Below are 26,370 nucleotides of genomic sequence, written 5' to 3'. Positions count from 1 at the left end.
TCTCTAACAAAAACACCAAACAAAACATAACAGGACATCAAAATAACACCCCTGGTGAATTGCTATTACATAGGCTACCTAGGACATTCCTGCTCCTGCCTCCAGTTGATGACAAATTAGCTTTATGTCCAAAAAACAAAGGGGAAGGTAGCAAATCCACACTTCAGGAATGATTTAGTGATCCTGCCCCCAGCACTGAGAGGGAGTGTCCCACATTCCAATCTTACCTCATGGAACATGCGAAAGACGCGATCACTCTGGTGAGCTCCAATCGTGATTTCTGGAAGGTAGACAGGGATAGTTGTGTACTTCAGCACCTCCAACTTATCCTGAACCCTGAAAAACAAAGTAAACATGGATTACAACAAGTCATCAAAGTACCACACAACAAGAGCTATGTCTAATTCTTTAGATACTGGTTAAAAAAAAAAAATCCACACACTGGGCTGGAGAGATGGCTTAGCAGTTAAGGTGATTGCCACTAAAGCCAAAGGACCCAGGTTCAATTCCCCAGGACCCACATAAAGCCAGTTGTACTGGGTGGCACATGTGTCTGGAGTTCGTTTGAGGTGGCTGGAGGTTCTGATGTGTCCATTTTCTCTCTATCTGCCTCTTTCTCTCTCTCATATAAATAAATTAAATTTAAATTAAAAAAAATACTCCACACACCAAGATAAATGTTATTCACTCCCAAATAGGAACCTCAGAAGTACCACCTCCACACAGATGTACCTCCTCCATCCAGAAGTGTCACCTCCACCTAGAAGCAGCACTTCCATGCAGAAGTACTATCTCCATCTCTGAAGTACCATCACCATCCAGAACTACCTCAATCCCAGAAGTACCACCTCCATCCAGAAGTACCATCTCCCTCTCAGAAGCACCACCTCCATCCAGAAGTACCATCTCCCTCTCAGAAGCACCACCTCCATCCAGAAGTACCATCTCCCTCTCAGAAGCACCACCTCCATCCAGAAGTACCATCTCCCTCTCAGAAGCACCACCTCCATCCATAAGTACCATCTCCCTCTCAGAAGCACCACCTCCATCCAGAAGTACCATCTCCCTCTCAGAAGCACCACCTCCATCCAGAAGTACCATCTCCCTCTCAGAAGCACCACCTCCATCCAGAAGTACCATCTCCCTCTCAGAAGCACCACCTCCATCCAGAAGTATCATCTCCCTCTCAGAAGCACCACCTCCATCCAGAAGTATCATCTCCCTCTCAGAAGCACCACCTCCATCCAGAAGTACCATCTCCCTCTCAGAAGCACCACCTCCATCCAGAAGTACCATCTCCCTCTCAGAAGCACCACCTCCATCCAGAAGTACCATCTCCCTCTCAGAAGCACCACCTCCATCCAGAAGTACCATCTCCCTCTCAGAAGCACCACCTCTACCTTGAAGACCACTGAATCTGTGTGGGCTGTTATGCTGAAATTGCTCCAAAACTCAAGGGACTCTTGGTGCCCCAAATGGTAAGCTCTGAAGCACAAAGTTTGGGAAACAGGAAAATGAAGCCACAGAATGCTTGTGTAAAGGAATAGTAGGAAAAAAAAAAAAGCTAACAGATGGTACATTGCAGTGCTATGCAAACCAGGCTCTCATTAACAACATAAGACACCCATGTCAGTGGGGGATGGCCTCAAGCAGCTAAATATCTCTCTAGGCTCACTAGCCAGTGCCCTGCTATGCAGGGCAGGCTGAGCTGTCTAAAGGTCAAGTGACAATCCCATGCGGCACTTACTCAAGAGTACAAGGGCCCAGGTGGGATGGTCCATCACACTACCACTTGTACATAGACTAATGCTCTGTTTACTTGCATGAATAAATAAAAACCATGGGAAACTCTCCTTGTTTCATTCAACTGGGCACAACCATTATGCTTCCCAATAAAAGCCAGTTTTTGAACTTTTAGAAAGAAGCATTTAAAAAAATCTATTAAAGTAGTGCAGACCAGAAGTTCCAGTACTTGGGAATCTAAGGCAGGAGGACCAGCACAAGTTGACAGCCAGCCCAAGCTACCTAGTAACTCTGAAACAAACAACCATGTAAATCTTTCTTATAGCTCAAAACAGAAAACAGCAGCCACTTTGACACTATAAATTGAAAAGGTAGTGGATGCGTCTTGTCTGTAATGCCCAAGTTGAGATTCTGTGCCAGGCCCACAGTACACACCTATAGCTTGGTCTCTATGGCACTAGAAAGAACAGCTTAATAAGAAAGGCTAAAGGGTCTGTGGGTCACGCTTCTATAGGGAACCAGAGAGAACCCGAGGCTAAGGCAGGCTAAGCTACATGGATGGCAGCAGAAGCATGTCAAGTACCCCAGCACAAAAGCATCACTCAGTGTAATCAATAAACCAATGACCCAAACCCCACTCCAAGGATCTACTACGATAGCTCGCCTGTCTTCCCATGTGCTCATGAGTCCACACTCAGCTAGGTAAACAGCTATATCAGATGCAGTCACATATAAGACTGCTTTCTTAACATTAATAGTCAGTTGGCATTACCTGCTGAAAGATATTAAAATATTTTTTAAAAATCTAAACAGCAAGCAAACAGGGAAGTGTGTAAAGGACAGAAGTAGCTGTATTTTTCCAGACTTCTGTTTGGTCATAGATCAGCAGTATGATGTGTGAACTGTTTCACAGTACAGCCTTCAGCATCCCCTTTAGCTCTGTAAGGTTCCCTCACCAACCAGGAGCTAGCAGCCCTTCTGCAGATGTATTTTATACATGTCACTGATGTATAAGTGTACAGCTTTCTACTGTCAACACAATATAATTATTTTATACCTGTTATTAATTTTTTATAACAAAATAAAATATTTCAAGTAAAGCTGAAGTTCCTATTAGATGTTGGCAAACATCAAGGTGGTTGGGGTGTCTGGTTTTCTCTATACTTGAAAATCTTAAGAAAATGCTGGAAAATTATAACTGAATGTGTGGAGTGTGAAATTTACAGAGCAACAGTGCCACCTATGCTTAACTTGGAAGAATTATACTTTACAGTAACCCCAGAAAAAATGTGAATAGGCTTTGCAGTATCTTGAGGACAAACATGAATTTGCTGCTCTGCTCCACACCTTACTTAAACTTGCAAGGTTCTGGCTCTTAACAAACCATTCATGTGTCACTTTGAGCTCACATGATGACTGTGAAGTGCCTCAGCACATCTTCAGTAAATCTCCCAGAAGTTTGAACCTCTAATCAGCTGGAGAGAAATAGGTGCAAAGGCCCCTGGAAGCTGCTCATGACTCAGAAAGCAAACACCAGTGAGGGAAGATGTTATACAGCATTAGTTCTATTCAGAAGAAGGAAAAACCATACTGAGAATATGCCACTAAAGCCGGTGTCCAACTAAGATGATAAAGTGACCAGTTGAATTCAGTATGAAGCGCCAGGGCCAAACAGTTTTAAACAAGAGTGAAACATAAGACAGAAAGAAGTAAAATGGCAAATCAGGTTTTAAGGCTGAGACTGTTTCATTAGTAGAAAGTATACTCTCTCCTGTGATTCCGTTTTTCACTTCCTTCTAAACTACAAATTCTACCCCAAGCCCTACACAGACTGCAGTTTGGATCTGCAGTCTCCACAGCACTGGGTTTCCATACTGGAAAGACGCTCCCAGCAGCCTGGCCAACCTCACGGGGAGCAGATGGTGAACAGAAGGCTGACCTCTGTAGAAGAGGGAGGCCAGGCAGGAGCAAGCACACTTGAAGCTCCACTGGTTGTCAATGACCTTTCCAGAACTAAACCAACCTGGACAGCATTGGTCAGTTATAAGCTACAAGCACAAAACACAGTTGAGACTGGAAATACAATAACTGCACAGGCAGGCATGTGTGCACACACATACACATACACACACAATTATACACTAGTCCATGTTACTGCTGAGACAGTAACAAAAAACCCCCCCAAACCAGTAATTTTGTTGGATTCTGGACCAAATGAGGATAACTGGCAAATGACATGTTTAGAATAATCACCTCAGAAAAACAGTCATAATTTTCACTCAAGTAATAATACTCAATAAGATAAACATAAACACAATTACCATTGTGAAATGGTAAGATACACAAATGCAGGACAAGAATGGGGGGAAAAATGACAGAGCCAGAGTAAGCTAAATTGAAGCAATTAATTGAATATTGTAATTTATAAACTTTCAGAGAATTACAGGGTCTACCTCTATGCTTTGATAACCATATAACTAAGTAATTATCAAAATTATAATTTTAAAACATGATTTTAGATATGCTTCAGAATCAGATCACACACATTTCAGATAACATTCAGAAGATAACCTTGCATTATTGGTGGGAGGTCAAAAAGCCAGATGTACTCCCCAGTCTCAACAGGCTTGTCAGGATTCTAGGACCACTGCCTTTCTCATATGATAGTTCACACCCAGACAGGGTCAATACTAACAAGCTAGATCATCACACATATTCATGTAAGAGCTTAGAAGATTTAAGGGCAGGTTATAGGGAGATAAACAAAATGGGAGTAACTCCAGATAGGGTTTGAAGAATGTTGGGGTTTATAGATAAATCACTAGTGGTGGGACAAGGAATCATGAAAACTGGTTTTCAGTGGAAGCAGCAGGATCAGGGCCAATGCCTAAGATTCTGAATTCATTTCAAGAAATTTTAATGCATAACTGAGTAAACACAAAGTAACTTACCAACACACACATATAACATATACCATATGTATAACATATACATAAGGTCTAGACAACAAAGCTAACAAGAATTCTAACAACTGAAGGAGGGCCTGCGCATGTTTGCTTCATTTCATGCAAAGAGCTTAGAGCTGTCTGTGGTAGTTTGAACGGACGTCCCTCAATAGATACAGGAGTTTATTAAAGCTTATAATTTGGCTAGAGGAGGTGTTACTGGGAGCAGATCTGAATTCCAGTATTTATTCCAGACATGCAAAGTGCCTGAGCTCTACCCTTACATTACAGAGTTCCTGAAGTGTGCTTGCAGGTGCTGGTAGTAGCTTTTTTTTTTGTTTGTTTTCTCTGTGCTTGGATCTGTGAAGGGTCGGGGGTAAGGGACAACTTTTTCTGCCATCATGGAACTTCCCATGAATCAGTAAGTTTCAAATAAATTCCCTTCCTCCATAGCTGTGCCTGGTTTGAAAGTTCATCCCAGCAGCATGAGACTGTCTACTACATGTCACTCCCATCCTTACAAGAAAAAGCAACCAAAAAAAAAAAAAAAAAAAAAGCTAAAAACGAGCTATAGGAACTCCAGATATCCATGGCGCTATGTTCCAGGGCTTTGTGGATATCACACTGAGGATACTCAAATCCCTCATATTATAAAGCACAGTACTTGCACATACTCTATGCTTCTTCTATGGACAAAGTTGTAACCCTTAACACATACAGAACATAATTAGAAAACTGTGCATGTTCTAGAAAAGGGGGTCTGCAACAAAAAAACTGTATGTATCCCTCAAGCCTATTATTTGGGTATTATATGCATGTATGAAAAACATCATAATGAAACCCATTACTGTGCACAATTAACATTATGATTAAAAAAATATTTTATTTATTTGCACATGTGTGTGTGGGTAGACCAGAGCCTCTAGCCTCCTGTGGCATCCAGGTTACAAAGGTAGCTGAGGAACTAAATCCAGGCTGGCAGGTGTTGCAAACAAGTACTTTAACCCTAAGCCACCTTCCCAGCTACTAGTACATGATTTTTAAAAAATTTTTAAAAACATTTTACAGGAAATTAACATTTTTTTTACAAGACAAAGAAAAACATGTTCACTTCAGGCACAGAATAACCTATTACCACTTCCTTAATACTGACCTGATTTTAATTTCATCATATTCATAACACAGTCATAAGCATACTGTATATATCTTGGATTCCAAATTAGTTTCCTAACGTTTAAAAGTTGTTGTTATGTCAAAATTATACAATTCCATTTTACAGCTGTTGATTTTCTGCAAAATTATTATTCAGAAACTATGTGGTGATTTGCACACTGGTGCCTGCCTTTGGAATGTCTCTAATTTTTAAGAAATATAGTGAAAACAAATCAAACAAAACCATTTGATTTTTGTTGCCACACACTGCACTGTATACACACTGACCTTCAGCTTACACTTTCATCAGCAGGCATTTGCTTTGTAGGTTCCTTTTCTCGCTGACTGGCTCTGTTGTTTTCAGACTCACTGATGTCTGTTTGCTTCTGCTTCCTTAGCATCTCTCCTCTGCAGCTTCCAAGGTGGAAGCTTGCAAGGCTGGTTATAGGAATGTTATACAGCATACTTCCCACAATGACAAATCACTAGCTTAAACTCAGCACTGGTGACAACACTGTTCCGAGCTCCTCAAATTGCCCATGCACTTAATTCTCAAAACAATCCAATGAGGAAGGGTCTGTTTTAGTTGCCCTCACTTTACAATGAGCACTATTCTCAGACACTGAATATCCCCAAAGGCTCACAGGTTGAGGCCTGGTCACCAGCCTGTGGTTGTGTACCCTTCCTCCTCCTCTTTCTGCTTCCTGGCCACCATGGGTGGAGGGCTTGTTGCATCACTTGCCTCCACCATGATGTTCTGCCTTGATTCAAGCAACTGACCACAGCCCAAAAGTTCATCACAAACGACAGCCAAAATGAGCCCTTTCTCCATTTAAGTTGATTATGACAGGTAGTTTGTCATAGTGATGGAAATCTGAACAATACAGTGAGGCACTGGGGCTCAGCTAGCTACCCACATGTTCTTGCCATGTTCACAGCAAAGCACAACTACAACAAAAATGGCCTCATGGGAACTTCCCAGCTGTCTTCAACACCTCAGAAAAATTTCAGTTTCAGACATACTGGAGGCCTCCTTTAGTTCTGGTTGGTCATCTTGTCTACAGCAAGGCTGCAGAGAGCATCCTGAGCAGGTCTCCTCCAGGCTGCAGGACGCTCACCCAGGGCCTACAGGCAGAGCTGGGCACTTTGTTCCACTGGCCAGGAAGACGTACAGGTGCTTATGATTTCATGCTTTGATAAAGGATCTATAAAGGTTCTTTAAAACATTTTCCGGAGAACTGGCTGTACTAGTAAGTTCCTTTTACTTCATCTAAGTTTGCTGAATAGCACAGTGAACCCATGGAATATGCTGTACATGAAAGCTACATTTACATGCACTTTTGTTTTCTATTCAGTCAATGTAGTCTCATACCCTATGACAGCACTAAAACTTCACAGATGAAGAAACTAAGCAGATGGCCAGACCTAGCTAGCCATGCCTCATTCCTACATCTGACACAGGGATGCCACACTATGCCCACCCCACCTTTCAATATCCACCCAACTAATAGAAAAGGACATATATTCAGTTTGATTTGAAGTTAAAACCATATTCCAACACTGTACTGGGAATTAATAAACTCAATGTACTGGCCAGCTCTTTTCATGTGAATCTAATTTTACTTGTGAATGATGCCCCAGAAAGACAGTAGAAAGAAGAGCAACTTAAAACATACATATACTTCAGCTCCTTTTTTTCTTCTGTTGCAGCCCTGGGGAATGAACCCTGGGATTCATACATGCTAGGCAGGCACTGTGCCACTGAGCTATATGCCCAGGCCTAGCCTCCACTTGGGTCAAGGTCCTTTACTGGTCAGTGAGATGGCTGGCCACTGGACATCATAGAAGACCACAATTTCACTTACTGACCCAGAGTAAAGAAAGTGGGCTGATCCAGCACACAGAAGAATCCAGGGTGAAGGACACCAGCACCAAGATGATGCCCCACAGCTCCAGGTAGGGCCGTTTAGGCAGTCCATTATCTCTAATATCCAGAAGAGAGACTTGAGTGTCAAGGCCATCATGGTGCATGGGCAGCTCCAAAAGACCCAAGGGAACCAGAGCTTGAGCTGAGGCACAAGCCCTAAGACCAGCATTGGATAGTGGCAAAGAGAGTAGGCTGGGATTTCATACAAAGGCATAGCCTAAACTCCATGTTTTCTCCACTGCCCTAAATTAAGAGACCAGCTGGGAGTGCTGGAGTGTACTGCCCCTATGCTGGGGAGGCTATGTGAGGGAATTACTTGATCTTAGGAGACCAACTTGGGGACACAGGGAGACCCTGTAACAAAATTTAAAAGGTCCAGCCTTTAGGCTGGGGACACCATCACTGGTTATGGCTCAGTGGATTATATGCTTGCCCTGCAAGCATGAGGACCTAAGTTCGGACCCCCAAGTAAAGGCAGATATATGTGTCTATAATTTCAGCATGCCTATGGCAAGAAGACAGGAGAATCCTCAGAAGCTCATGGACTAGAGAGCCTGGTGTAGGCAGCAATAAACAAAATACTCAACCTCAAATAAGGTAGAAGTTGAGGACTGACACCAAACTTGTGCTGGTCTCCACACGTAGACTGTAGTACACACACACACACACACACACACACACACACACACACACACAGAGAGAGAGAGAGAGAGAGAGAGAGAGAGAGAGAGAGAATGGTAGCAACAATCTCTTAAAAGATGAAAACCATCTGCCCCAGGTACCTATCTCTCCTGTAAGCACATTTGGGTGAAGACCGTTATAGGCACTGAGTGACAGATGACAGGCTAACTGTGCAACGCCTGGAGTCCACACTTCTACACAGGACAGAAATGGCCAACAAGAACTCCTTGGACAGAGTGAGGACAAAGCAGCGAGGCTGATTAGAAATCTGCAAACCTAGTGGACAGGCTGAGCACAGCACAAGAGTTCATCTCCTATGTGCCTGTGGGAACATCTTCCAGTCCAACAGGGCCAGGTGGCTCAGACAAGGATACAGCAAGAGACCTGGTACTAGGCTAGCTGGAGAAAGCTGTGCGATGGGAAGACTCCACGTGGGCACATGGGCCTTCTCTTCCAGACCTATGCCCACTTTTCTACCACGGCATCCTCTGTTCTGCTCCCATACTGGTATAGCTGTGATACAATGTTTCTGCTCCAGTGTGTCCCTGTCTCAGTGGCTCTCCACTGATGCGTCTCTGAATCCTGGTCTCCTTCACACACATGTGGTGAATCCTGCCTTCACTTGAACCTCTGTATGCAGAGGACTCTGCATCCCAACAGTGCCCTTGATCACTCAGTGCCCACCACCTACATTCCATGAGTTGGAAATGACTTCTTTATGCAGTATGGCCCAGTAGATTATCTTTGATGAGGGCACAAAGTTTATTGGTTACTATATTCTTTCAGTCTGAACAACACCTAGCATACAGTAGTAAAAGCCTAAGTAAATTAATAGCAGATAACTAAGCAACCAGTAGAGAACTCTAGAGTTGTTTGGAAAGGAAAAGGAAAATCACCTCAGCTCTAACCAGTGCTGCTCACGCCTGATGACTGAGGTTTCACTATTTCAAACTCTCTTAAGTTTCTACATGCAAGCAGACCCAATGTACTGTACTCCAATACCAGCTTGTTTGTGCTTCACCAATTCCCCATCAGGAACTTACAGCATCCGCAGTTTGTGCAAAGTGTAGTCAGTCTGCTCGATCCAGGGCCCTTTCTCATAGTTGAGATATTCAATGTCCTCTACCACCTAAGACAAAAAAGAAATGCCAATTTAAACTAAGAGTCTCTTTTAGAAAAACAAATGAGGAGACACTGCAAGTTATGAATCATAACGAGGAGTCAAAACACATGCTGAGGCAGACGGCCCTAAGGAGGGCTACTTTCTTCAACCTTGGTGGCATTGTCTTACCAAGTATCCAGAACACAGAGTGAACAGAATCTACCCTGCAGCCTGAGAGAAAAGGGATCAAGACAAGGACAAACATAACTACTCACTATTCCCAAATAAGTTTTCTTTTAGAAGGCGAGTCTGAACCACACACAGAAAGAAAGGCACCCAAACATTACAAATTCCCAGACAGCCCATTAATTTAGCCTTCGGGTTCTAGACCTAACCTTCCAGAAAAGTAATCCTTTCATGCCAATTTTCTCATATACTCTCCCAGACACTTCTAACTTAGTATCTCTCCTTAAGGTTCAAGAACTTGAATATACTCACTAAATTCAAGTAACATAGTGAGAAACCTAATGTATTATTCTCCTAAGATACACACCATCTAAATCTGTATCACAAAACCAGTCAAAAGGTATAAAATAATTAGATATAACCATGTTGACATTACAGAGACAGGGTAGGGAAGATTCCACGTAGAACGCGCAGAAGATGTGGTAACTCTTCCTCCCACCATTCATGTGGTGAGAATCTGAGCCAGCCTGCTGTTCACAGCATCAGCATGTTCCTTCTCCATGACAGGAAGGACTGGCCTGCAAACTGCATCTGCTTCCTGACTTTCCTTTCCTTTTACTGTGGTCGTTGTCCCCCCCCACCCATTTCTCTCTCCTCACCCCTTCCCAAGGGCCTCACTCCAGAGCCCTGAATGGACTGGCCTTGAAACTGGCAGCAATCCTCGTACCTGTCTCCCAAGTGCTGACACTGCAAAAACCATGTCAGACCTGTTTACTAATAATTAATAGTTCATACATGACATATAAAGCATAAGTAGAACTGGGAGGTCTTGGTGTTTGTTGGTTGTTTTCATGATTTTTGGAGACAAGGTCTAAGTATGTAGCTTAGGCTGGCTTTGAACTCATCAACTTGTTGTTTTTACCAATTAGACATTTAGTTATCTGAATATTATTTAAGAAATGACCCATTTTATCCTATCTCACTCCTAAAATTATTCTTTAGGAACTGACTTTGTCAAACTAAGAAACACATGCACAATAGACAGCCATTTTTCTGGACTCTTGAACAAAACAGATCTATTAATACCTGGGTTATTATTACTTCTTACATTAATATCAGAGTTAATTACTGTATTTGATAGTCTGTTTCTGTATTTCGAAGGGCAGATGGTCTGAACTATTCCTTTTCAGAATTTTCTTGGCTATTACTCATCAAGTTCCATGAAAACTCCACAGAATTAACTGGAATTTCACAAAATACAGATTGGAGAAAAACCATTATCTCTGTATGATTAATTTTTCCTGCGATCTAGTCCAACTTTCAATTTTATCATGTGTTTATTAAGATACAAAGCAGATGACCCAAGGTTCTTGAATCTTTGCCATCTGGCTGTGAGATCACAGAAACAATGTCATAAAAGATTACCACCCAGGGAGGGTGACAGGCGGGGTGGGTTCTGATTCTGGATTGCAAAATGCTAATATTCCCAAGAGCAGTGGGACTGAGCTGACTAGGTGGTCTGCACAAACCTTAACCATCAAACTTAGGAATATTTACCAACCTCCCCACCATCTCCGTACCTTTGCTCCATCCTGAGCTTCTCTTGCATCATACACCAAAACCTCACAATTCTCACTGTAAGAGAAAGCAAGAGAGGCTACTCAAGGTAAGCCTTTGGAGCTGAATGAACACAGGCCCCACACAGGTACACTGGCTCAGGTTGTGCCCGCACAGCTACATGAGACCTACCCAACCTTCATGATATCTGATGAGGAGAAGAGCTGCCTGGGAATGACAGACATGTGGGCAATGATGCTGCAGAAAAAGGCCCATCCTTTTTGAATCTTAGATGCCACCCTGAAGCTGACATCCCTTGTGACAATCTGCTGCCACTCATCAAATTCCACAGAGCCAGGAAGACATGCTGTCTGTCATATGCAGCCTATGTAGTCAGCAGGACTGGTATAGTAAGAACTCATCATTTCACTTAGTTCCACTAGGGAGCTGCTAAAGCCAGACTATCTCCAGAAGTTTCTAGAACTAAAATTCCAAGATCAACCATCTTGGCTTGTATTCACACAAATCTTTACAAAGGTTTGCAAAACTGCCTTTTCCTGTAATTCTGTTCTTGAAAATACAGTTATATGCTGTAAACACACATACCTTGGTTCACCCAGTGCTCTGGAAAAGAGGTGAAACAGACTGAAAAAAGCCCACAGTTTACCATCTTTCCTACTTGAGGAAGAAAAGCAGACCCTGAACAAGCAAAGATGACCTTGGCATCAATACTTTTGGGGAAAAGGATACTTTCTTTCAAAATCAAACTTTGTATTTAAGTTTAAAAGGGCATGAAATTTTGGGATGTCAACCTAACTGTATTTGGACTGAATGATAGTAATAATACACAAATATACCCAAGGACTCAAGAATAACAAGCTGTACAGTGGAAGAAGACGCACTTCCCTCATGCTTTCAAGAAGAGAAGAAATAGGGGCTGGAGAGATAGCTTAGCAGTTAAGGCATTTGTCTGTGAAGCCAAAGGACCCAGGCTCGATTCCCCAGGACCCACGTAAGGCAGATGCACAAGAGACATACATATCTGGAGTTTGTTTGCAGTGGCTAGAGGCCCTGGCTTGCCCCTTCTCTCTCTCTCTCTCTCTCAACATGCAAATAAATATTTCTTTAAAAAGAGAGAAGAAATAGGGAAGAAAGAAGAAAGATCTGCTGGCATTTATTCATCTAACCCTAACACCTTAAAGGTGTCGATTAGAAATACCTATGGGACTGTGTGTTCTTCATAAATTCCCTCCACAAGTGTACAGAGTATTTCAAACACTTCTTCTAGTGGTTTATCTGCCATCTGAATAAAAACACATGAGTTCCTGGTGCTAAACCCTGAGTGGACTAGAGCTGGAATTTACCTCTAATATCAAAAACGCTGAGGATATAGCAAAACAAAGTACTGACAAAAGTAAGCAAACAACAAAACTCCCCACAAAAACTAAACAGAGGGCTGGAGAGATGGTCTAGTGGTTAAGACACTTGCCTGCAAAGCGCAAGGACCCAGATCTGATTCCGCAGTACCTACATAAAGCCAGATGCACAAGGTGGCACATGCGTTTGAAGTTTGTTTATACTGGCTAGAGGCTCTAGAGCATCCATTCTCTATCTGCCTCAAATAAGTAAATAAATAAAACATTCTTTAAAGGATAACTAGACTGAGATGTCCCCATCATCCTGTTCACAATCATCTACTGAAACATCTGTCACCCCCTTCTCCACCCCAGCAGTCAAAAGCCCACTGGGATGCTGGGGTGAAAACCCCTTTGCAAAGCAGCTCTGGGCTTGTAGGTCAGTGGTGTACTGGGCTCACCTCATCTCAGGGAGGAAGGTTTTCTTATAGGCGTTCTCGATGTCCTGGAGATAGGCAGAGGTGACCTTCATTTCATGTGGCTAAACAAAAGCAGAAAAGTCAAACCAGGACACACCCAGACTCCTCTTTACCTGAACATATGTGAAGTACGAAGACAACTGGAGGCACTGCTTTCTTCTAGCAAGGCAGGCATCGCTGGGCCTTCAGGGACAGGAAGGGTCTCAGTGCTGGTAAGAATTATTCCTGATTACAGCTAACACCTGTGTTGGCCAGGTGGCCTCACACATTGCAAGGTCTCCCTCCAGACTCCAGATGCAGTGCTGCATGTAAGGCAGGGTCAGAACGACGACCCTTCAAAAGTCCCACTGTGCTTCAGCCACGCGGAAGCAACAGACCAGCATCAACTATGGGGAGAGGGGTTTCCTCCTGTCCCAGACTCCACCTCTCCACCCATGTGCCCTTACTTCCCTTGTCATCTAAGTGTAGAAAACTTTTAAATCCAATTGAGTAGCAAGTTTTGGTATTGAAAGCTTCTGCTAAGCTGCCTATTTCGCCGCTTCACGTCTATGGCTCTGACCAGTCTGCTGCAGTATTTGCTCCCCTTGCATTCCAGGGCTGCACTGAACTAGTAAAAGCAGGATCGCACACTTAACTGATGATTTAAAATCGCTTCTATAAAACATTTCCTTGTCTTTAAAAGTAATTATTTTAGCAATGGCAGTACTCATCTAAGACTACTTGGGAAAAAAAATAGTCCATGGCCTTATTTGGACCTCAGAATTATTTCTGAAATAGTGTTATCTAAGATAATAGAATTACTATTTAGGTATTTGGGATATATGCCTTTGGCTTTTTTTTTTTAAAATTATTTGTTTGAGAGCAACACACAGAGAGAGAAAGGGGGGGGGGGAGGAGGGAGAATGGGCGCGCCAGGGCCTCCAGCCACTGCAAACGAACTTCAGACGCGTGCGCCCCCTTGTGCATCTGGCTAATGTGGGTCCTGGGGAATCAAGCCTCGAACCGGGGTCCTTAGGCTTCACAGGCAAGCACTTAACCGCTAAGCCATCTCTCTAGCCCATGCCTTTGGTTTTTGCAAGGAATGATACTGTAAATAAAGGTGATGAAAATTATTTCACTGGCTAAAATTATTTTCCATCCACAGTTGCCTCCTTCTGGTATTTGATGTAATGATCTAGAGTCTAAATTCCTCATCACACTTAATGCTAAATTCACAGCCATAGGAGGTACAGAGGAGCACATGTTACATGTCTTCCACGCACTTGCTACTCAAACAGCACTCACAGACAACCAAGAATACCTGCGGCCTGTGCTCAGAAGAGACTGCCATTAGGAAGGGGGCTTCTGAGCACCGCAAGACCGCACCGAGGATGGGTGCAGTGAGGAACAATGGGCCATGCACGCCATCACGCTGCACTTCTTTCAGGGTCAACTGATCTCCACACCCTGCACCCTGCTTCAAGTTACCCAGAACAACCCAGAGCAGCAGTCAAGGTAGCTGATGAGAGAGAGAGAGACTCATGATGCTTCTGTTCCAGAACCAGTAAGTGGATAACACATGTAAGTGACAAATGACAAGCTCTCAGAACCACTTTCCTTTTCATAGCAGTAGGATGTGAGAAGAGAAAGTGTAAAGTACGTATTCAGGAGGCCTCCTCTTTGCACAAGGATGGCTCAGGGAACAGATATGCCATCTGAGCATGTCACCCACCATGTGAAGGCCATTCAGAGTTACTACCCTGTACCTGTGGATCGCAAGGACAGAGAGGAAACCTGGCCTTTGGCAGGACATTGACTTACATCTCCTTTCTTCTGGATCCGGTTCTGGATCTCGGGCACAGGCACATCAATGTAGACGACCACGTGGGGTGGCAGGTACTCACAGATAGTAATCCTCTTCACCTCATTGTAATGATCCAAGCCTGTACAAGAGAGGTCACCACTGTCAGAGACAGGCACACTGGGTGTGGTACTTCGAATCAGATGTCCCCCATAAGCTCATGTGCTCTGAATGCTTAGTTGCCAGCTGATGACAATTTGGGCACTGGAAGAGGTGTGTTTTTATGGGTGGGCTTTGAGAGTGTACTAGCCAGCTCCCCCAGCCAGACTTTGGCTCACTCTCCTGCTGCTGTTGTCCACCTGCTGTTAGCACAGAGGTGATGTCCAGCCTCTGCTCATGCCATGCTGTCCCCAGCCATCACCGAGCTTCGCCTTAACACTGTAAGCCAAACTAAACAACTTTCCCCCCATCAGCTGCTTTTGGTTGGGCGCTCTGTGCCAGCAACAAGAAGGTAATTGCAAAACTTGAACTTAAACCACAACCCTAACAGCCTCCCACAGATAGGACCCATAAGGGTCCACTTCACTTTGTGAGCAAGACAGAGGCACGCAATTGTTCCCTGACGGGCTGCATGGTATCTACCTACTGTATGTGTACTTCTTCACAGTGATACAAGTAAGAGTCTGCTCTTCCCTACAGTCAATGAAACACATTACAAAATATTTTTCAAATAACAAAAAATATGCCAAGCTACACTTTCCTAGGCTCAGAGTATTTCAAAAATAATAAAATGAAACTGGAGCAGTCGAGGCTGTGGTGGTCACCACTGAGTACCCTGAACACAGTGCCACTGCATGACAGTTGTGACGTTCAGGGATATTCTCATCCTTGGTATCATCCTGCACAATACATCCCTACCAGACTCCAACAGGGAGAATGTTCTGGGCCTGTGGAGGAAAACCACCCATTTGCCTACCAAGGCGATAGTGCTAAGAAACCCCTGGCTGCAGACTTTCACACCATGAAACCTAGAAGTGACGAGGAGTAATCATACTAAAGCCCAGAGAAAGACAATTCTTTTACTCCAAAAATATTCCAATGGGCCTCCTAGTCATCTCTGTGTTGGAGGCAATCTTGGGACTGGTCTCTGACCAAGGTTAGGAAGGGTGGAGTTAGAGAAGGGTAAGATAGAGAAGAAGGCAAGACTACAGGCTACCTCCACAGTTTGTGTCCTAACACAGAAGTCCAAGGACAAAATGTAGGCCTCTCACAACTCTGCTTACTGGACCTGAAGTGTTTAGTCCCAGCCACTGTTCGAGGCTGCTGCCTTGCTTCCTGCTCATGGTCATTTCACACCACCACAGGCCTCTCTCTGCCAATGCACCTAACTTCCTTTAGCCTAATACTGTGCCCTGTGGACAATCCCTGTAGGCCATTCATCAGGCAGACTGACCCTGAAAGTTACTCCCACCTCTACCACGGGTAAGCCAGGTTTCTGGTATGCTCCTTTCATAGCACTCTGGAGCCATGGTAAGGGGTGAACAGGGATACTGCCCTGCAAAGGACCAGCTGTGCTGGTTTACTGCCCCTGCCTTTAGGACATCAAGAGCCTTGCCTTGTGTCCCTTCACACCTGAGCAGCTGAGCACAAAGTGGTCCCCCCAGACATAACCTGCTGGCCAATCCAACTGCTGCTTGACATGTCCAGGGAAGACTACACCTGAAGCAAATCAAGAGCCTTGTCCAATCCTCCTGTTCTACATGCACAGATAGATGATTCCTAGCCAACAGGACACAGAGCAGACCAAGCACAGCCTCAGGATCACAATCACCCCTTTGCTTGCCTTGATCTCCTAGCCACATTTACCCTGATCACCTGGATTTTAGCTGCCTACTGGTATAGCCACTGAGCCCACAGATGAAAAGGGATAGCGAGACTGACCCGGGTCTGGCCACAGCACTACCAACACACACCTAGTTAAAGATGGTGCAACATCACTCTGGCTCCTTGAGGTAAGCTTTCTTTTATCAAGAAGCTTTTACTTTTGCCTTTGTTACTTATCAATGATCCAATCAATGCTACTGTTCCTAACACAATATCAACAATGTATCAGAAGGGAAAGGAAGCCCATGATGACAATGACAAGTACAGGGTGAGAATGGAAGAAATATGTATCCCAATAGCAGGAAAATAAGATGCCTCAATTCTACAAAAACCACATACTCAAACTGGAGAGGTGAGCACAATTAAATTTGCAAGTCAGGGAAAACCAGGAAAGATCCTGCAAGGCTGAGCTGAGGACCAGCGGATGGCCGTAAGAGCTATGCGGTACTGGAGTGCTCTTGAGCACCAGAAACACTGCTCTTGCTCACACAGGGCAGGCAAAAGGACGAAAGATAACTTCTTTAAGAGGGAAAAGGAGATAGACTGCCTTTTCTTTCTTTTTTAAAAAAATATATTTTTGTTTATTTTTATTTATTTGAGAGTGACACAAAAGAGAGAGAGAGAGAGAGAATGGGTGCGCCAGGGCTTCCGGCCATTGCAAACAAACTCCAGCTGCGTGCATCCCCTTGTGCATCTGGCTAACGTGGGTCCTGGGGAATCAAGCCTCGAACCGGGGTCCTTAGGCTTCACAGGCGAGCGCTTAACTGCTAAGCCATCTCTCCAGCCCCTTTTTTTTTCTTTCTTGAGGGAGGATCTCACTTTAGCCCAGTCTGACCTCGACCTAACTCTGTAGTCCCAGTCTGGCCTTAAACTCACAGCAATCCTCCTACCTGTATCCCAAGTGCTAGGATTAATGCATGCGCCACCACGCCCAGCACAATGATGCTTCTTTAACAGACACGCAAACCCCTCTATGTGGCCCCTGAAGGCACACATTCATCAGCAAAGGCACACACATCAGGGCGTATCTGCACCATAACTCACATGGCTTTCGGATGTAGCCCTGGTTGTACATCGCCTGCGTGAAGACAAAATCACTGTAGATGGAACGCTCCAAGACCACACCTTGTCCTGTTGAAAACAGGTAAACAAAAATTAAAAGCCATATGGATAATAATCAGTTAACTCGAAATTTCATTTTAGAAATTAAAAAAATAAAGACATTTACAATTCCATAACAAATATATCAAAGACCATACAGTGTTTATGAGTGGGAAATCATTTCAAAACTTCTAACATCCTGTCATTCTATCAGCTATGAAAGGAGTGGAAAGTGTCCATTTTAAGCAAACTATTTCAGCCTTAGTGTGCTTACCTCAGTGCTGCTCCTGCCCCAACTTCTCACATCATATGTCTCACTCCATCACAAAACATCTGAACATCTCCCCAACAAATTGACACCCCCCAATCCCAACTTCAGTAGCAGAGGCATTTCCAAATTGGGCCAGATGGAGCTGTACTCAACCCTCCTAACAGTCTACTCTATCCTTCAGTAGAAAGACCAGTCTCTGTCATGGTTCTCAAGGCCCAACACTCTCATCTGGCTGCTGCTTCTCATCTCCATCCACTTCTACCCTCACCTCAACATTCACTGGTGCTCAAAGCAAAAGTTCCCTATCACCAGCCTTTCTGGGCCTAGGCAGAAGCCTCCCTAAGAATCCCCCTACAATAATGGACCCATGGTCCCACTCCCCAAACCACCTGCCATTACTTACTGCCTATCATACTCCTTTCCGTATTCAGTCCTTCTCTTCAGTCCGACTGGAATATAACCCTCTTCCCTATAGCATCCCAGGCTCCTAGAATAAGCCTAGCACAGAGCAGGCACTCATGAAATATTTAATAAGTAAATGAATACAGCACACTGTATTTAACAAGTTAAATGTTTCTTTGAATTTTAAGAAATGGACAGGTAGAAAATAGGTTTGAGTGTTCTTCAGGAAGAAACTAGACTGACCTGAAGAACAGTATTACATCCAAGTTCTGCCCAAGTGCCACTGTGGTGGCTCTGGAACAAAACTCCAAAAGGGAAACTGCAGCCCACGTGTGTTCTGAGGACCAACACTAACCCACAGAAGCACTTATGTTCACAGAAAGAAGTCTGTCATAAAATGTTAGAAAAGGATGCTATCTATACCATTTCAGTGACTGCTTTAGTGTCTTGTGGACATGTGCTGTGTGCCTAGGAACCTACCAAGAGTCCAAGGCAGTGGGCTCGACCACAGACTTGTGAAGCTGCTTCATCAGTTATCTGGGGTCTTGTTGAAACAACATGCTTTTGCTCTCACAGCTCAAAACCATGAAGCCAACTCTAAAAGTAGATGGGCTTCTGTTTCTAAATATATTCATAGGGAGCTCTGACCAGCAACCATGGAACAGCAACTAAGATACAAAGCACACATGAAGCAAAGACACCAGCCTTCTCCCCCTTCATCCAACACACTATGTCAAGACAGACATGGCACACAGCTTTGCCCCAGGATAGCCAATGTCTACTGTTGGTTCTTGGTATTCTGGAGTAAAGCCCAAGTCATCACCCCTGCTGCTACAGGACAGTGAGCAGTCTGTGAGTGGGATCTGTCCTCACGTGTTCCTGACGCATCTGTTTACCCTCTCTCCCTTCCCTGCACATGCTATTTCCTGCTCCCTTCCTTGCTGCCAGTCTCTGAGGCTTGGGATTTTTCCTACACGTGTATGCAATCCTTCTCCATGGCCTCTGTACTTTGGATAACATCTGGGAACACAAACCCTCTTATTACATGAGCCCTGCTTGTTCTCCCCCTTCCTCACCTCTGCCATCTCTTAAAGGATTAACTTCTATCCTGTGGTCTGTGGTACATTCCAACCTGGCCATTGTCCCTCCAGACAAGCCTAATTTGTATCATCCATGTCTCTGTAGTACACAGAGTTCATCACCCTGAGTGTGACTCTACAGCCTCCCAGTCACCTGCACGTTCTCTGTCCTCCATTATTTTGACATGTCACTATGTGCTTAACGTAGTGGCATAGTAGTTCACTTCCAGAAACCTCACTCGACCACACAATCATAAATGGACACTGTGAATTTTACTTTGAAGCAATGTGAATTCTAACATCACTAGACAGAACTTGCTTCAAGTCTCCTTAGAGAGAGCTCTGCTGAGTGGCCATCGAAAATAGCTGAATTCTAACACAGGATCATAAAGAACATGCCCACCACCCCCAACCAAAGACACCACACCTGTGCTCAGCAGGTGCTCCAGGGCGTCAGAGTACTGGAGGAGGCGGCTGGCGTACAGCCAGGACTGCAGACGGTAGCTGTTGCCATCATTACTTTTCGGATTATCATAAAATTTCTCCAAGCTACAGTTGCCACTAAGTTGTACGTCAAGAGCCTTCCCATCTCCTGTAGTGCTGTCTGCATAATGTATTCCAGCTTCAGGAAAGTGTTTCATGCCTGAAAAGAAAAACACCAGATGAAGCTAAGTGGACCTCTTACTCCCACTGCCAGCTGAGTAGACTAATGGCAACACAAGAGCCCATCTGAATGTCATCACTAAGGCTGGACATCAGGACTCAAGGCAAGTCACCCTCATGTTTGCAATTCCACCATATGTAAAGAGAGCACAAGGTGCCAAGGATAAAACATTCAGGCACATGACCGCTAGACTGCACTGTGTCCTGTTTCCTGCAGCCAGGAAGGCCCCTATTCAAGTGTCCAGCCACTGTCACAGCACACAAGGATGTGCACAAGGAGCCAGAAGTTGGTCCTAATGACCAGTCATGTGGTGTTAGCTTATCTCCACAGGAAGAGAATGACAGTAACAGCTCCACCGGTTTTGGAGCTCAGGGGAAGCGCTCTGCTGTCTCAGGTAATATTCAGTTTAAGATGGAAAGTGGTATGGATTTTAAATCTTCTACATCTGAAAGAGTAAAAGCAGCATTTAAGAAAATTGAGTGAGGGTCTTTCTATGCAGCTTTGGCTGACGTAGTACTTATCACGTAGGCTGGGCTAGCCTCAAACATTTGCAATCCTCCTGCATTAGCCCCAAGTGCTCTAAGTACAGGAAGGCACCCAGTGTAGAACTGAAAATGTAAAAACTTGCTGTGGGCCCAATTCCACCCTGTCAATTGCTAAGTAAACTCTAAACAGGATAAAAAGCCACATGCCTGAGAAATGGGACTACTCTGCATGACACTGGCTCATACCTAGTTTTGCTGCAATCTCTTTTGCAAGCTTGTTTTTCCCGGAACATATGTTGCCATCTACAGTTATCACTTTGCTTGTCTCTGTCAGTTTCTTGCTTGTCTTATCACCAAGGAGGAAGGCCAGAGGTCCATATTGTAGCTTGCATTGTACGCTGCTATGAATTTGTTCCTGAAAGACACACCACCATATGACCACTCCGGTTACACTTAAGAATTAGCAGCTACTATGTACAGTACTAAAAGGCCCCTCCATGATAAAAATGCCCACCTCTACATCTTTTTACCTGCTTGTTTGTATAATGATTCGACTCCCTCCCTTCTCCATACACGCTTCTGGAGAAGTGACTGCTTACTATGTCCTATTATGAGGGTCTTGCAATGCACACAAATTTATCAAAACTTATTTAGGATGGAATGCAGAATGTGACAAAATATCCAATATATAAATACATGAACTCACCAGGCATGTTGGTGCATGCCTCTAATCCCAGCACTCGGGAAGCAGAGGTAAGAGGATCACCATGAATGTAAGGCCAGCCTGAGACTACACAGGGAATTCCAGGTCAGCCTGAGCTAGTGTGAGCCCCTGCCTGGGTGGGGGGGGGGGGGAGACGGACTACTGCCACTGAGGAGCATATGGGAAGGGACAAGGAAATGAGTGCAGCCATTAAGAGTCAAGGCCAGAGGCACAGTGTGTGTGCAGCTGATACAGACAGTCCCTGTGAGACGAAGGCTGACCATTCTGATTCACTGTCATATTCACGTCTGTTGCAGTTACCTGTGCTGCTGGCAGAAAGCACCCGACCAATAGCCACTGGTGGGAGGACAGGGTTTATTTTGGCTTACAGACTCAAGGGATGCTCCATAATAGAAGTTGGGAAAGCATGGCATCACCTCCTAGACAGCAGGACAGTGTGCCAAACACTGGCCAAGGTGAAACTGGCTGTAACACCCATGAATCTACCCTCAACAACACACCTCTTCCAGCAAGGCTCCAATTCCAAAATTGCCACCAGCTGGGGACCTAGCATTCAGGACATATGACTTTATGGGGAGCACCTAAATCAAACAACTACAATACCCTCCCTCTGTCCTGTTTTCTGTAAATGGATGTCAAATGGTGGGATCCAGGTGTCTCACTGTCAAAGTAGGAAGTTACAAATAAGCAAAGGGAGTAGGTCAGGTGACCCAAGTGTAATTACCTATCCATGCATACGCAGGTCACTCCTTGCTATGTCAGCTGAGGTCTATAACCAACTGACACTTCAATAGCAATGAGCAAACGTACTATCAGACCTTTGTTTCTAGTAGTATTCCCCCCACCCAATAAAAAGATGAACCACTCAAGTTTGGCCAGATAGGCCAAATGACTGAACAGTGCAACCATGGGATATCTGCTGGGGGAAACCAACTGCTCTCTAATTGGACTGAAGGCCCAGTACATGCCTGGTACTGAAAACCTAATCAAAAGCCTACGGCAGGGGAGGTCATGAGCCTTAGGGGAATAAAACCTGCTCTCATCTGATAAATGCATATATTAATCTCACCAAATTGCCCCGAAAGCACTACACTTAATGTTCATATTCATATATTAATGCTACTCTCACTTCTAGTTAGAGAAGCTTCTCTTTTCAGATGGCAATGACCACTGGAATGACCCAAAAGGTAACATAGTGCTGAGAAGAAGGGATGTTGGAGTATCCAGCACTGAAATATCTCACACCCTCCAAGGCTCAGGGTCCATTGTGGAATAGGTAGAAGAATGTAAGAGCCAAAGGAAGGGTACCACTCCTTACAGTGCAACTGTCCTGACAGAACTTGGCCTTGATATCCAAGACCTTGCAATGCCTAGCAATACCTACACAAGACCCTCATAATAGGAGGAAAAGATCATGACATCAAATTAAGAGAGACTAATGGAGAGAGGGAGGGGACATGATGGAGAGCGCAGTTATGAAGGGGAAAGTGGGGAGGGTAGGGAAATCCCATGGTTTGTTGTCTGAAGTATAGAAGTTGTCAATATAAAAATATGTATTAAAAAAAAAAGATGAGGGCTGGAGAGATGGCTTAGCAGTTAAGCGCTTGCCTGTGAAGCCTAAGGACACTGGTCTGAGACTTGATTCCCCAGGACCCACGTTAGCCAGATGCACAAGGGGGCGCACATGTCTGGAGTTCGTTTGCAGTGGCTGGAAGCCCTGGCATGCTCATTCTCATTCTCTCTCTTTCCCTCTTTCTCTCTCTGTCACTCTCAAATAAATAAACAAAAATGAATAAAAATTTTTTAAAAAAGATGAACCAGGGCTCCTTAAAGAAATAGATGTTTGGGCTGGAGAGATGGCTTAGCGGTTAAGCGCTTGCCTGTGAAGCCTAAGGACCCCGGTTCGAGGCTCGGTTCCCCAGGTCCCACGTTAGCCAGATGCACAAGGGGGCGCACGTGTCTGGAATTCGTTTGCAGAGGCTGGAAGCCCTGGCGCGCCCATTCTCTCTCTCTCTCTCTCCCTCTATCTGTCTTTCTCTCTGTCTGTCGCTCTCAAATAAATAAATAAATAAAATTAAAAAGAAATCGATGTTTCTATGTGTGAACCATCTATTAGTGCCAAAAAGTAAGAAAGCCTTCTCACACACAGTGTGTATGATGAAGAGTAAGTTATAGAGATATAGAATCTGACTGAACATGGTTCCAACAGCCACAGCTAGAATTGTAGCAGTAAAATAAGCAGTAATGACTATCAACCAGTGCATCAGGTAAATACCATGAAGCCACACTGATGGGTGTCTACATACATAATACATGTGGGAAAACAAATACTCCACACAGAGGGGGAGAAAGAGAACTGACAGGGCAGAAACTACTTACCACCAGACCTAGGTGACCAACATCATCAATGAAAACAAGCTGTGTTATATGATATGTTTAGTGGTGTATGATGCCAAGGGTATGTGACCTCTGGAGTCCTCCTCCCAGGAGCACATACCCAAGTCCCACTGAAGGGCCAAATACCTACCTACTACTACCTAAAACTGTCAAGGTTATCCAAGAAATCAACACAGCCAAGAGAAACAATGTCCAAACATCAGATGGTATATAGGATGGGATCCTAAAAATAGAAGGGACATGGGGAAACTGCAGAAAGAGGAATACACATGGCCTTAGTTATTAAAAGAAAAAAATGCACTAGTTTCATTTTGAAAACCATATATATACACATGTTCATAGCAAAGACAAATGAAGACTACATATAAAAATGCTCTTTGGGGTCTGGAGAGATTGCTCAGTGGTTAACGGCCCTTGTTTGCGAAGTCAGATGTCCTAGATTTGATTCCCCAGTACCCACATAAAGCCAAATGCACAAAGTGGCACATGTGTGGAGTTTGTTTGCAATGGCTGAAGGCCTGGCATGCCCATACTCTTCTCTCTCTCTCCAAAATAAACAAATATATTTTTTTAAGCTGCTCATTGGAGTAATGTTTACAATAGGAGAAAACTGGAACCACCCAAAGTTCCATTCACAGGGAACTAGGCTAAAGTAAATGGCACCATATTTCTTATGTAATCCCCAAACCTCAAACTCCTAACAGTTTATGAACTTTTGATTTACTACTCAGGAATTACTGTATGTCATTTATTCTTTCACCCAACAAGTATTTGCTAAAATTCTACTAAGTGGCAAGTCATTTTCACACAAGGAGGATAGAATAACAAGCCAAAAGACAAGACTCGGATGAGGTAACAAACAAGCAAGTCAGGTTGTATATTAAGTAAGTGCTGTGGGGAGAAAGCAGAGGGCTGGAAGGCTGGCTTAAGCTTAAGGTGCTTGCCTGCAAATCCTATGGGACCCAGGTCGATTCTCCAGGTCCCACATAAACCAGATGCACATGGTGGCATGTGCATGTGTTCATTTGCAGTGGCTAGAGGCCCTGGCACGCCCTTTCTCTTTGCCTCTCTCTCAAATAAATAAAAATAAAATGTTTTTGTTTTTTTTTTGAAAATGAATGAAAGCAAAGGAGAGGGTGTGTAGGTTTTCATATTACAACAGTCATGGAGCACTCACCAAGAGTGTGGCCCTGGAACAAAGGCAAATGGGAAAGTGGTCAGGAAATGGCCAGGTGGAGGAGGTTTTTCAGGTACAGAAAAGAGAAGTATAGATGAGTTGTCAAGGTAGGAACACTGCAAAGTCAGCAGAAAACCAGTGTGGCTGATGCCAAGTGCACTGGGAAAGGGAGGTAAGGGAAGTGTGTGTGTGCAGAGTTACAATCTTACAAGTGGCTGCACCCCGAGATTAATCCCGATCTCCTCTCGGCTACCTCTGAGCCATGTACAATCCATCTCCCCTACTGGTACACAAGGAGCACAGCAATGTCTGCATCGTGCAAACAACTATGTCCTGACTTCCTAATCTCTAGAAAGTGCTTCTCTGTAGTTTGGAAGTCATCTCAGTAATTTCCTGTTCTTGATCCTATCCTCTTGTTCTCGGGAACCACACTGAATACCTCATTTCTCAGGACTCATTACCAGTTCCTTCAGATATTCCCCAAGATACAAGGCATGCACTCTGCTCATCTCATTCATGTGACTTGAAGTTATTCCATACTGCCTTTGGTTAGCAATGCCCAAAAGTGACCTGGTGGAGGTGTGTGCCGGCCTGGGTTGCAGTAGTGTCCCTCTCCTTTGAAGTTCTCAGTCCATTGACACAGATTCCAGAGATAACAGCCTGTTTCTCGTTCTGTGCCATCGCCCAAGAACCCTCACATGGCAGCTCAATGAGACGAGTCCTCTCCTCCGTTCAGAATCGAATCCTCCCCCGGAATGGAGGCCAAGCCCTTTACAGCATGCCACCCAGGTAGTTTCAGCCACTGGCCAGCCAAGTAGCTAGGTAACCAACCCCCCTAAGTGCCCTCGGCTTCTAATGTCACTCTAGCTCCCTACAACGTGGATCTTTACCGTGTATTCCTTTCAAATCTAACCCAAATATCTCCTGTCGCCGCGCAACCTCGCCTCGGCCCCGCGCCCGCCAGGCCTCGCCCTTCCCCAGGCGTCCTGCAGCCCGGGTTCCGCGACGCGTGAGCGCGAGCAGCGCGCGGGCAGAGGAGCTCGCGGCCCCGCCAGGTCCCGTCCCGCACTGCGCGTCCTCACGGGCCGGACGGGGAAGCAGAGGACGGCCGAGCCCGCCGGCCCTGCCGCCCGCCCCTCCCGCAGGCTCACCACGCGCTCGGCGCGGGCAGTGAGGCCGCGGGCACACGCCGACGTCGGCACCAGCCTCAGGAGCCTCAAGGCCATGGCTGCGCTGTCTGCCCCGGCTCAAGGACCCGAAGGGACGCGGCCGCGCGGGG

At 44.7% G+C, this 26,370-nt stretch overlaps 1 protein-coding gene across 1 annotated transcript in view; it reads right to left on the bottom strand.

Moving 5' to 3' along the window:
• Positions 1-26,370, bottom strand: part of Ndufa10 (NADH:ubiquinone oxidoreductase subunit A10) — a 46,755-nt gene extending 20,385 nt beyond the window's left edge. Inside the window, exons 1-9 of the mRNA XM_004667833.2 lie at positions 26,243-26,370; positions 21,040-21,208; positions 20,072-20,287; positions 17,836-17,922; positions 14,928-15,049; positions 13,110-13,189; positions 11,317-11,371; positions 9,492-9,577; positions 228-336 (exon numbers count right to left, since the gene is read on the bottom strand). Coding sequence (XP_004667890.2) covers positions 228-336; positions 9,492-9,577; positions 11,317-11,371; positions 13,110-13,189; positions 14,928-15,049; positions 17,836-17,922; positions 20,072-20,287; positions 21,040-21,208; positions 26,243-26,317 — 999 coding nt within the window. The 5' untranslated portion in view covers positions 26,318-26,370. The remainder of the gene's footprint in view (positions 1-227; positions 337-9,491; positions 9,578-11,316; positions 11,372-13,109; positions 13,190-14,927; positions 15,050-17,835; positions 17,923-20,071; positions 20,288-21,039; positions 21,209-26,242) is intronic.

Source organism: Jaculus jaculus, chromosome 4, assembly GCF_020740685.1.
Source record: "Jaculus jaculus isolate mJacJac1 chromosome 4, mJacJac1.mat.Y.cur, whole genome shotgun sequence".
Taxonomy (NCBI): domain Eukaryota; kingdom Metazoa; phylum Chordata; class Mammalia; order Rodentia; family Dipodidae; genus Jaculus; species Jaculus jaculus.
Note: the sequence above shows the minus strand (reverse complement) of the source record. Positions and strands in the feature narration are given on the sequence as shown.